At 43.9% G+C, this 13,477-nt stretch overlaps 1 protein-coding gene across 1 annotated transcript in view; it reads left to right on the forward strand.

Annotated features, from left to right (window-relative positions):
• The window catches only part of Fam184b (family with sequence similarity 184 member B), a 115,463-nt gene that overhangs the window by 62,717 nt on the left and 39,269 nt on the right, over positions 1–13,477 (forward strand). Inside the window, exon 6 of the mRNA XM_032916513.1 lies at positions 1,545–1,655. Coding sequence (XP_032772404.1) covers positions 1,545–1,655 — 111 coding nt within the window. The remainder of the gene's footprint in view (positions 1–1,544; positions 1,656–13,477) is intronic.

A 13,477-nucleotide genomic window follows, 5' to 3' on the forward strand; every position in this document is an offset into this window, starting at 1 on the left:
ATGCCCACTTACCACAGGAATGACCTCATGCAAGTCTTCGCACATCTCTAAGCCTTATTTCCTTTTTCTATATAATAAGCTTTAGTAGTAGAACCTAGCCCAGAAGGCTTTCATAAAACTTGGAGAACGCATCTGGAAGGGTGTGCACAAATGCTAATTACTTGGTAAACATCATCCATATTTATTAGGCCATCCATGCTGTGTGAGACCAGAAAGGGCCCATAACCAGCATAGATTTTCTGCCTGCCACATTCCTTTCAGATACTACAGCCTTGTATTTACAGGAAAGGCTGGAGGAACCCAGGGCTTGGGTTGGACCTCCTATACTTGTTCTAGTTTTGTTCATTTTTATGTATGGGTCTCTGTGTGTGAGAGCGCAGAGGCCAGAAGAGGGTGTCGGATCCTTTGGGACTGAAGTTACAGACAGCTGTGAGCCACCATATGGGTGCTGGAAATTGAACTGTGGTTCTAAGAACATCCAAGTGTTCTTAACCACTGAGCCATCTCCTTTCAATAAGTCCTACCAGCCAACATTCTAAACAAGTCTACATAGCTACCCTCCTATCCAGCCACATTGCCACCATGGGCCCACCTGCCTCCCAATCTCAGTCAAAAGCCACCTTCTCATATAGCATTTCTTTGGCTGAAGTCCCCAGCATATTGAATCCTCCCTCTACCCATGCTCAGTCTTTTTCTTCCTTATTATTTCCCTGTCTCATATAGTATTTATCACACTGTACTTATGAATGTTTTTGTTTGCTTGTTTTTCACAAGTTTGAGCATGTAAGGACTCTTTCTTTTTTTCACTCTAGCTCTGAGAATAGCGCCCAGCAGGTAGTACAGCTCAGTAAAGATTGATTGGATGAACGAATGAACACTATCTAAAGGCCAGCCGAGAGCCTGCTTAGACTGCCTTTTCCTCTCCTCTTAGTACTTCGACACTTTGTCCATAAACTAAGTCATACTGGACAAGCCGGGCATCCCTAGGAACAATTATGTGCTTATTGTTTACTGAGCTCTTGCTGTGCTGAGCATGTAACGCAGCACACACAGGAGGAAACGTGCTCAATAGGACAGCTAAGGTGCTGCCCTGTTTCTCACGTGCTCTCCACAGATGTAACTGCTTCATACTGATACTGGAAGGCTGTGGGAGGCACTGTGAAGGAGATATCATTCTGGCTACAGTATGGGTCCTGTTGAGATAGGGCGATGCCATGAAAACGTAGTTGGGTGGTTTTTGTTTGTTTGTCTTGGTTTTTATATATGGGACAATTGGAACATTCCTTTTCTTATTTGATGCCAGAAATTTTTAGGGCAAAGGCTCCATTTGCCACATCTACCCCATCTGTATGTGCTCCAGGCTATGCGTTAGGGATTTAACACTTGTTTTCTCTTGATTGGCTGTGTACTTTGAATTCATGTGTTCTCACAGTGTTTTATTCTATTAGTTTCTTTGATCCCCTTCGGGAATAAGGCAAGGTATGAATGCATAGGTGGCCTGTTGGTCCTACCGTGTGTGGCTAATCCTTCTGATCCTCACTTAGGAAGTTGAAGCTCAATTGGAAGAAGTGAAGACAAAATCCCAAAGGGAAATAAAGCAGCTAGAAGATGAGAAAGCTGCCCTCAGTGCGAAGCTTCAGAATTCTCTACTTGAGGTAAATCTTAAAAAACTCACTGCTTGGGAATGGAGGTTGTGACCTCTGGGAGTTTCTGGCTAAATGGGATCCGGAGGTTCACCACCTCCCTGTGTCCTCTGAAGAAAATAAAGGGCATCCAGCCAGGCAGGAAGGCCATCTGGGGGTGAAGGGAGGTGGCGCATAAATTTAGCTGCAAGTAACAGAGGCTGATTTATAGGATCTTAGACAAAGAGGCCTTTAGGGCCTCGCATAAAGGCAGGAAGCAGGAGGCTGCCCTGACTCTGGAGCTAAGTGACTGCAGGAGTGGTGACCGTTCCTGTCCTTGTGCTCTAAGATGCATTGTCACCTTTGCGGGTCCAAGGCACCCTTGCCTTCCCGGGCCCCTCCTCTTATTACAAGTATATTCAAATTGTATGGCTGCATTGAGTAATGCAACCCAAGCTAAGGATTTTTCTCCTGGTTTTAAATGAAATTAAAGCACAGGCTCTTACCAGTACTAAGAATTAGTGGAAGAGACTAGCACAGGCTCTAAGAGACATTTTAGAACCTGGTTAGACCAAAATGTATAAAGAGGTCTCTTTTCCCTTGCCATCCATCAAACCTGGAAGAAACCTGTTCTGCCCTCAGGGAGCACCGCAGCTAGCTCTACAGCCCTGCCCACGCACCACAGCCTCTAGGGAGCAAGCCTGTGGCTTTGGGGAGTCAGGAGCCAAACTATGGAGCTACACGCCTAATAACTCTGAAGCACTTCCAAAACTCCGAGACTGTGTGCCCTGCCTAAGCCCCATCATTTCAGGATCTAGAGTTGCCTGTGAAAGGATCTCTGCAGAGATGAATTGTGAGGCCTCTATCTCCCCATTTCTCCCCTTCTTTCTCCCCTGTTCCTTCTGTTTCTCCCTGCCTCAGTGTCCCCCATCTTCTTAGTGTTCCTGTGACTCCTGTGCTCTGCAGAGTTTAAATTGGCTTTATTTATGTGTGAGACACCAGCAGGCACCATAAAAGAAATGGTTTACCTAATGGAACTGCTTCTTTAACCAGGAAACTTTTGCATGTTTTAACTCTTTCCACCCCCAACCATCTTATATCATAGATGCTATTATTATCACCTCCAATTTGAAACTGAGGTGAAAGAGACAGAAAGAGAAGGTGAATCTACTTCCCCCTAAATGCATCATTAAAATTAGCAGACATGAGATTCTGGCAATGTTGCTCTCTACTCCTCATCTGTAGGTCAGGGCTACAGCTCTGTGTCACCTCTGATGACTGAGGATCATTCGGGATCTGAATGACTAGCAGTCATAAGCCATGACCATAGGCAGAGCTGATCTCTGTTAGTGTGGCTTCAACTTTTTCTGTTATACTAATGGTGCTCTGAACTAAGCACTCTTCAGGGCTGGGGATGGAGACATCCCTTGGAGCACACCAGTTCTCCTGACTTCACACACATGCTGTCTCCAAGAACACGGAGAGCAGTCCCACCGAGAGGGGAGTGTTAGATTTTATTGGCTGAATTTAGTTAGATGGGAGAATGGCAGGAGAGCATTAAGGTAAAGGAACTGCTGTAAGTGATATGAGGGCTGCTCATACTAATGATGATGATGATAGCAAAGCTGGTTTCACTATTGTGAGCCAAATCTTTTTGAGGGAACTTTTGGTCATTAAGATATCAGGATGTTGTGATCAAACTGCCCTGCTGAGATAAGGGTCACATGATTTCCGAGAGGTACAGAACATTCAGTTTCCATTTCCCTAAAGGGCCCATTCCCACATGGGTTGTCCATCTTGGCATCTTCGGTGACTCCATCTTGGGCCAGTTTAACATCTCCCAGATCGCCCATTCTCAGCCCCAGTCCCTTCCTAACCCCACTCTCACAGCCACTCATGTCAAATCACATGGGTCCTATGGCTCAAGCCTGGCTATCACCTTCCTGCTTTCTACACGTCTTGGGCAAGCCTCTTGGAACTGCTCACATCAGTAGATTACTCAGAGGTGTTACAGGCTATGTATGCATTGTGGCCCATGCCATGGTGCCAGCTCCTTGGAGGCTAAGGTGTAGTGATTGCTTAAGCCCTGGAGTTTAAGGACAACCTGGGCAATATAGTTAACACCCTGATTCTTAAATTAAAATATGAAAAGACAAAACAACAACAATAAAAAAAGAACTATTTTATGAACAACAATGCCAAGCAACCAGAGCTTCCAGGGACTAAGCCACTACCCAAAGACTATACATGGACTGACCCTGGGCTCCAAACGCACATGTAGCAATGAATAGCCTTGTAAGGGCACCAGTGGAAGGGGAAGCCCTTGGTCCTGCCAAGACTGAACCCCCAGTGAACGTGATTGTTGGGGGGAGGGCGGTAATGGGGGAAGGATGGGGAGGGGAACACCCATAAAGAAGGAGAGGGGTTATGGGGATGTTGGCCCAGAAACCGGGAAGGGGAATAACAATGGAAATGTAAATAAGAAATACTCAAGTTAATAAAGATGGAGAAAAAATTAAAAATACTCCAAAAAATAAAAAAATAAAAGAAAAAGAACTATTTTATATTTCATATAAGCTTAGAAAGATATACTCTCAAGCGTTTCTGCAATAAGATGGCAGATTCCTCCTTCTGAATCTGCAATCCCTTTTTTTTTCTAATCTTGGCTCAACTGAACTCACTACTACTACTCCCTAGACACTCCTTACCCTGTCTCTGTCATGTGTTCACCCTCCAGATGGAGCCTTATGTCTCACATCCCACCTACTGTCACGTCCGTCACTGGAAATTTGGTGTTTCTTCATGGTTGACAAATTACACAGGGAGGATTGGGGTCTACTATTTAGGTTCTCATTCTCATTAATAAAACAAATTTAAAATAAACGCAAATGGAACCTGAAGAACAACTTTATTAAAGTTTAAAAGAGAAAAAAACCCAGGACAGGCAAGCTGCAAACCACAGAAGCTGCCCGGAGAGGAAAAACTAAAGAGAGAAGGAAAACAGCCATGCCAGTTAAGCTGGTGGATGCATGGTGGGGAAGCAGCCATACACGGCAGGGAATGGTGCTTTAAACAAAGTAAAGAAGCTCAAAGTATCAGCAAGGACACTTACCATCCTGGCCTGCATCTGAAAGACACAAAAAGAGAGCAGTCGCACCTTTCGGGTTCAGGCCTCAGACAGGTGGAGTGAGCTAGCCAAAGGTTGTGGCCTCTTGGAGAGACTGTGTCCTGGGACAGGCTGAGCAGGAATTCTGGGAAAGAAAAGAACAGTATCTCATAGGAAAAATTATTCTATTTATCTCTTTAGTATGACTTAATGTAAGCCTCCCTTCCTAAGGGGCGGTCCTTTGGCCAGGCAACTGACCTAACACAACTGGAATGTTAGGCCTTCACCTGAGCCAGAGAGTCCTTAATAGGATTTTATTATTACTCTAACACTACCTACCGTTCTCCTATTCTTCTTGCTAATCTTGTTTCTTAGAATTGTCTTTCCTACTCTTGCTCCTGGCAGACTCCTACCCAGCCTTGCTTAGCCTTAAAGTTCCTAGCCTCCCCAGACCAGAATTTATTGCCTCAAACTCTATAAAGTCCTGCCTCCATCGCTGTGGATTGCAGGTCATGAGGAGGGAAAGATTTAATATAACAAAAATACTGCCTTAGTTACTTTTATCTTGCTGTGATAAGACAACATGACCAATACAACTTATAAAAGACAGTGGTTATCTAGGGTGTAGAGTTACGGGGTTACAATCAGTGGTGGCCATGCTGGGGATCACGACAGGAGGCATGCAGTCATGGCAAGAGCAGGAGCTGAGACCTTACACGTTGATCCACAAGCACAAGACACAAAGAATGAATTAGGAAAGGTGTGGGCTTTTAAAACCTCAAAGCCCACCCTAGTGGCACATCTCCTCCAACAAGGCCATATCTCCTAATCCTTCCCAAACAGTTCTACCAACGTGGGACCGAGTATTCCAATACATAAGACTATAGGGACCATTCTCATTTAAACCACCATAAATATTTTCATACAGTACAGGCATAAATACACTGTTAATGGTGGTATACTGTTGCCTACATGTCTCTACCGAGTGTTGCTATGGTTATAAGCCTGTATCTCCCTCAAAATGAGAGGCTTAAAGACAGCAACCATTTTCATTATCATATAGTCTGTCCCCTACTCTATTCCTTCCCTTCCCTTCTTGTGTCCACGGTGGCGTATGACAAATATGAGAGCTACTCGTGTTTGCTAGCCTTCCCTTGTGACAATTGGCCTCATTTTCCTGAGAGTCTGCAGGGAAAAACAATCTGCTTAATTGACAAGTAACAATTAGTTGGCTGGTGATTATCACCACAATTAAAGCTTTATAATTTAATAGTGCCTTCTAGACACTCTTCTTCCAATTCAGCTATGCACTTCTTCAATTCTCTTATTTTACCCACTAATTTTCTTTTTGAAAAGAAATTAAGGAATCTAATACTTATGTGCCTTAGGCGTGTGATAACTTTTGTCTCTTCCTTTCTTTCTTTATTAGAAAAAGAGAATGAAATAAAACGGGCCTTCCAAGATGTTCCCAGACATGGAGGGTTTTCTCATTATTTTTCTAAGCTATCACTTCCTCCTCCTGCCACGTGGCTGCTTGAGAGTGGCACGGCTTTAACTCGGCCCCTTTCCCCCTCCTGCTTATGGATAGCTGCGTAGATTTAGGTTGGCCGCCCTGGATTTCTTCCTTTAAACTCCAATGAAAATGTCCTCAAGCTTTCTCTGTCTGTTCTTGAATTCTTCCATTAATGAGATTCAGAATCCCTAGGAGGGCCCCCAATTTTCCAGTTAACATGTGGTACCCTAGGTAGGGCTCCCAGTCATACCTTAGCAAGGCCTCCCCTGAGAACTGCTGACAGGACTGGTGCTTGGAAGACTGGGCTGGACACCAAGGTACACATAAATAGGTGAAGGGGAGTCTGGGTAGGCCAGCGGTTAAGACTCAGGCTCTGTTGTATGACGCGCTCCCACCTGGAGTCTGAAGTGTGCTAAAAACCCAAGCAGTAATTAAGTAAGTAACAGCAAAGGTGTGGCTTTCTATGGTTCCTGCTGCCAAAATAGGAATAGTGAGTTATTCTAGTCAGGATCTCATTCACCAACTCCAAGGGAAAGCCCAACCTGCACTAGTTTATTTCATTCTCTTTGGCTAATGAAGAAAAGGAGAGACAAAAATTATCACAGGCCTAAGGCATGTAAGTATCTGGTTCCTTCATTTCTTTTTCAGAAAAAAGTGTATGGGGTAAAATTGACAGCATAGAAGAAGTGACAGTTGAACTGGGAGAAAAGTATTCAGAAGGCACTATCCAGTTATAAAGCTTGAATTGTGGTAGCCATCACTAGCCAACTACATGTAGCTTCTTGATTTACTTCTGCCTGTGAATTATATGCAGATGTTAATGGAATGCCACCTTGTGCCTGTTCTATGGGTTAACATTGTGTCCGGGGAAGGCGAGTTGAAATCTTAATCCTAATTCCAGAGAAGATGGAAATATAGGCTGGGTAGAAGCAATCTGCTGAGGTCACGTTGGATTAGAGTGGGTCCTACGTTCAATGACTATTGTCCTCAGAACAGTGGTTCTCAACCTGAGGTTGAGATCCCTTTGGCAAACCTCTATCTCCAGATATATTTACATTGTGATTCATAAAAGTAGCAAAACTTTTGAAGTTATGAGGTAGCATTGAAAGTAACTTTATGATGGGTCTGAGCATTAGGAAGGTGGAGGAGCACTGCCTCAGAAGAAGGCTATGTGAAGACAAATGCTTAGAGAGGGAGGCCAGCTGGCCACTGGCAGATAGTAGAATAATGTGTCTGAGAACCACTGCCTTAGAAGAAGGCTATGTGGAGACGAACGCTCAGGGAAGGAAGCCAGCTGGCCACTGCAGTATTAGAATAATGTGTCTGGTAAACCAAAGAAAAGCTAGGATTGCCAGCAGCTTAGATGATGTATAGACTGGGGGCAGGTTCGTCCTTAGAGCTTGGAAAGGGAACCGGTCCAGCCAGCACTTTGCCTTCAGACGTCCGGTCTCCAGAGCTAGAAGAGAATACATTTCTGTTGTTTAAGCCAAGAACCAGTGGAAATTCATCCCTGCAGTCCTAAGCAAATAATAAGCTGATTGCAAATGCAACACTCAGGACCCAGTCTCCACCCTTAGCTGTACATGCAAGGGACGAAAGTAGGACTGTTGTGACAGGAAATAGGGACAAGGATGTGCAGGGAGGGCTGGGGGCTGTTATTGCTGTGGTTAGTGCTGGACAGATTCAAGGCTCCCTCCCTGACAAATTTTTCCTCTGCTAGGCGGCCTTGTCAGAAGGAGAGTAATCTGACAAGCTTTTTTCTTTTTGAAGCCACAAGGATAATTCCTCAGAACTCCATTTCCTTATTGGTTTTTGCAAATGGATTTCGTGCTGATTTTCTTCTCCCTAAGCATTTGGCATTGCTGAGGGGGGCACATAAAAAAGACTGTTAATGTCAGCATGTGTCACTAGGGATGTAGACAGGCTGGAAAAGAAAAGAAATATCCCTAATTAATGGGCAAAACTATAAAAGTTATCTGGCTCTCTACCATACCACAGAGCTGGCAACTTAAATTCTGGGGCTGTGCCTCAGTTCCCCGTAGAGGTACCTTATGTTATTGAATAAATTCCTCTAGCCTTAAAATCTGAAACAGAAGATAAGAAAATCTAGATAATGAAACAAAGCTTCCTGGATGTGATCATTAATCTGAGACTCAGTTCCCCTGGTCAGTTAGACACATTCTAATCAGGCAAAAGCCATTACCAATTAGCAACTCACTTGGTCCTAGAAAAAGATGAGGCAGTGGATGGCACTATGCATTTTCTTCTCAAATTATCTAAATAAATCTCTATACTAGATCAGTAGAGTCATTTCCCTTGGCCAGGTGATTGACCTACCTAATAGGATTATTCTTGAAAGAGTTAATCTACCCAGAGACAGCTTCCATTCAGTCAGCAAGTAGGTAACAGTGTTCTCCCCAAATGGGTCTCCAATGCTACTGTAACAGAGCGAGCCTTAGTTAAACATAGATTTACCAGAGAAAACATAAGCCAGGAATCAAGTGAATGGGGGTTGAGTAACACTTGGACTGGAACTGGTCAATTATAATGTCCTGATTCCATCTTTGACTCCACTAGAGTCTTAATCGAGGGGTTGGAGAGATGGCTCAGTGGTTAAGAATATTGGCTGCTCTTCCAGAGGTCCTGAGTTCAATTCCCAGCAACCACATGGTGACTCACAACCATCTGTAATGAGATCTGACTCCCTCTTCAGGCATACATGCAGACAGGGTGCTCACATATATAAAATACATGAATAAATAAATCTTTAGAGTCTTAATCGATCCATTTTGTAGAGAAGGAAAATGGAGGTGAGAGTAGCTCGGTGATTCCCCTATCCCTGGCAGCCGAGCCAGGATGCAACCACTGGCCTTGACCCTGTTGTGTTCATAGTGTATAACATACCCCCAGACCTTGCGGGGAAAGTGGGCAACTCTCTTAGGATTTAAGTGAGCGGGACTTCCTCTGTTGCCTCTGATACTAGACTGGCACAGAACCTTACAACAGCCATTTTGTCACATGTCATGCTAGAAGAGAAGCCTGAAGAACCAGAGACTACTTCTTCCCCAGAGTGGGTATTTCCTGCCCTCAGGCTGTCCTCATCAACGCTGCCTGAGAAACCTGGAGATGTTCTTATTCTTCCTCAGTTCCTTAGCAACTAGCCTTATTACCCAGCATTCAAGAGAATAATTCCCCAAACAGCTGATCTTTTCGCAGGCTCTATTGAGAGTTCCTAAGAACAATTGCCCCTCAAATATTCTAGTATTTCTCAGCTCATCTGAGGTGATTGCTACAGGAAGGTAGAACGGAATTGTCTGGGTTCCTCATTGATGAGATTGAATTTTAAATAAGGCAGATAATCTAAAGATGAAACACAGATACAGTTTAGGAAGACAGTGTAGCAGGCTGTATTTTTCAGAGAAAAGGCGAGCACATGGGTGTCAGCACATAATCAGTGTGATAAGAATCTAGTCTCAGTCACCTGCACATAAGCTAGTACTGTCATTGCACTTGAAGATGTCTCTACTTCGCTAATTGGCTTTTTTGTGCTAGAAATATTTTGATGTGGGGATGAGCTATGTACTGCCAGATGATTCTAGATCTACTCACCAAGTAAGAGCGGTCTACCCTCCTAGACAAAATGTCTCCAGACACCACCAGATGTCCACTAGGAACAAAACTGACCCAGCTGAGAACTACTGATACAGCTTCTTTAGCAAATGCTAGAGAAGTTAAAAGTACAAGTGCGTGGAAAGAGATTGAGTTAGCTCGCCATAAAACCCAGCCTGACCTCACTAATCTAGAGCATTGTCCTGGACTCAGCTCGGCTTCTAGGTGGAGGTCCAGTCCTCTCTGACATGGAGATGCGGGACAGACCTCCACAATTGTCAGTTTTATTTGATTTAATTCATTGCGTATGTCAATCTCTTCTTCTTTGTGAAATATCTAGGAAGTGCTGGCTCCTGCACTGGATGGTGTAGCAGAGACGTGTGTAAAACAAATACCTTTAAAGTGATATAGCCCCTTAGTAATAGAATTAAGAATCTCATCATTATGCATTCTATTAGGCAAATATTTTGCACCTTGAAGGTGTTATATTCTCTTTCAAATAATGTTTTCTTTTTCAAAATGCAATCTGTACATGGTATAGAATCCTCTATATGATTGAAAATTTTTCTTCAACCCCATGTTTTTTTACCCCAGGATAACTACTTGTTTTATCTCTCCTTATATATCTTTCTTGTGATGAAGTGTATGCGTGTGCACTTAACTGTGAATATATTTTTCACCAACCCTAGCATATTTTTGTTGGCCTCCTTTTTTTTTTTTTCTTTAAATACCTGGAGTTTATGAACATCAATACACTCCTGTTACAGCTTCGTTTTTTAAAAGCAAGTTGTTTAGATCTCCTTTATAAAAGAAACCACAGTATATGTAGTCTTTTTCTCATGATGGACCTTGATTGTAAGAACACTCCTCAGGGGCTAGCACTGTAAAGGTGCATAGTATCTGCAGGACATAGACAAGCTCACAGACAAAGCGGCTGCCTGGGTCCTTACTGACTGGATATTCCTGGGCAGATATTTAGCTGTTTGCTTTTCTTTCTCATGTATAAAATAAAGTCGATGCCACCATCTACCTCAGAGGGCTTTGTGACAGCCAAATGAAGTAGTATATGACCAGTACTGGAAACAGCACTCTGCATGCTATAGGACTTGCATGCTATAGGACTCGCACTCATTCCTGTGGTGTATGGATGATTAACTTTACCATGCGTTTTCCCACTGCTATTTGTCCAGTGTATCTACCATCAGCAGCATGTGTAAGTGACTATTTTAACACATTATGTCAATGTGATGATTTCCAAAACTTTCTTAACATTGCCAACCAGAGCTTTAGTATTTAGTTAAATATTTTCATGAGAGCCCAACAAGAAACTTTGCCAATGTCTAGATGATGTGCCCAACATCAACGTGCTGTACCGCATCCAAACCTATAGCAACATGCATGATACAGGGGGCAGGCAGGTCACACTAAAGAGCCTTAGAGGCTGGTGGCACAGGGATGCTAAATGCCAGCCTCCCCAGTAATATTCTTGCTAGATTGGGGTCTATAAAATTCAAGAGTCAAGGGTTTAAATTTAGGCGGTTGGTTGTCCGGCTAAAGTATCTTTGTGAGTCAAGCGTGATAAAAATAACAACGTTAATTGAGACCAGAATTTTCCCTCCCCAAGCATGCAGAGAAGATTGCCAGACCTGGGTGTGGCTCTGGGGTGTGTCCCCACCAAGGCTAGTTAATGTTCAACTAAGTCTTTTTCCTTGTTTCTCATGTCCAGTACTGTGATTCTCTTAGGCCCATGGTGTCATTCATTGGTCTCCACAAAACCAGTGTAGTCTTTGCAATTTTGAAAACTTTATTCTAGAAGCCTCTTGGTACATGGATCCTAAACTAGGGACAAAAAGGGGAAGAGACTTTTATAGCGGCCCATGTCTTCATTCTCAGCCGGAGGAAAGAACTGCTGTGGTCACTATTACTGAAGTCATTCCGCTCCCAAGAGTGTGTGGGTACTTTCACTGTCCGAGACATAGGGCTGGATGCCGAGCTGAATGAGGCCCAGGTTCCTCCTGGGAGGGCTCAAATGCAAAGAGGGTAAAAATAGATATTTATTTAAAGAGTAGCATGGCGTGATTAGTCCTACAATGGCACACAAGCTCTTGCATGGCCCTTAAGTGAGTAAGAAAGAGGGGAAAAGAGACAGAGGGAGGAGAGAGCGAGAAAGCACAGCTCTCTGGGAGGATTTGGGAAGGTATTTCAGAAGAGCAACTTCTGCTGACACGTGCTGACTCTGGGATTTGGGCATGATGTCACCAGAAAGAGTTATTCCAGGAAAAAGCACAAGATGAGATCCCCCAGGGGCTGTGGAAATGGGGAAGGGGGTAACGTAGGCCTAGGAAGCATCCTTTGCTCACTGGAAGCCCTGTGTGACTTGCTGGGCACATACCCGAAGGGTTATATTTATCGAAGCCATAAGCTATCCAAAAGGAAAACAACTACAATGTCTTAAGTATCCGCAGGCTGCCAGGGGCTGGCACTGTCCATCTGGTGTTACTCCAGGGGTCTACTTCCACCACATCAGGAGCAAGGCGGGCTGATTCCACCTGTTGGAGAGAGTCCTGGCATCAGTGGAGATGCTCTAGAACCTCGGAAGACAGCATGGGGCAGGGCAGCAGCTCCCATCTGGGACTTAGATAAAGGTCCTGCCAGCTCTTCCCCTGCCCTGCTCAGGAGAACAAGCAAGTCTGAATACCTCAAGATAGGTTCCAACGTATATCACGATGGTAAACACAGAGACCTGACTGGGCGTCTACAGGCCCTAGCACAACCTCCGGCACATACAAGTGTTCTCTTCATTTTATACATAAAAAATAATGCCTATGCTACTTCTTAAAGTGAAATGGCAGCAATAACCCTATCCACCATGCCCCAGAGACTTGCGGTAATAGACAGCGAAAACCATATGACAGCATTTCTTGAAACCATTAGGCATTCGATAAATGTAAGGTGACTTTACAGTATCTATTACAATCCCCAGCAATCATTTCAGCAAACACAATTACATTAGGTGTTCTATTTTAAGATGAACAGAATGCTACCTTTGAAAGATTGCCAGCTGAACTTTAAAATGACTTTGAATGTTCCTGTCCAGTTTTCCTGGTAGTAAGTTTTTCTTTAAAATGGAAAAAAAAATCTAGCTGAGGTTAAATAACAGAAGGGTTTTTAAAACAGCCACCCCTGCTTGGGAAGAAGCTCTCTGGTGGACATTTTGGAGGAGAAATGGAGTTGGAGTTGTTTGTTTTTCTGTGTTCACTGTTTGTACTCAGGCCCCTGTAGCAGTGGAGAGAGTGGAGAGCAGGAGCGAGCGATCCAGGGGCAAGTAACATGTGATAGCCTCAGTCCCATATGGCAGGAATACTGTTCCTGCCAAGGGGCCTTGCGAGGATGCCAAATTAGTAACAACTACCGAATAGTGAGAGTCTATTCTGGTTGGAGTTCAGAAAAGGGGACAGCTGAAACTGCCGTCCTCGCCCGGGGTTCCGACACCTGCACTATTCTAACAGCGTCTCTAGGCTTGGAAGGGCTCTTCAGTCACCCCTTATTGCTCCCCACAGTAAAGTTCATTTGTATAATATTCAAGTGTTAGTTAGCCTGGCACAATTATGTTATCTGCATGCATAT

The sequence above is a fragment of the Rattus rattus genome, chromosome 11 (genome assembly GCF_011064425.1).
Source record: "Rattus rattus isolate New Zealand chromosome 11, Rrattus_CSIRO_v1, whole genome shotgun sequence".
NCBI lineage: Eukaryota > Metazoa > Chordata > Mammalia > Rodentia > Muridae > Rattus > Rattus rattus.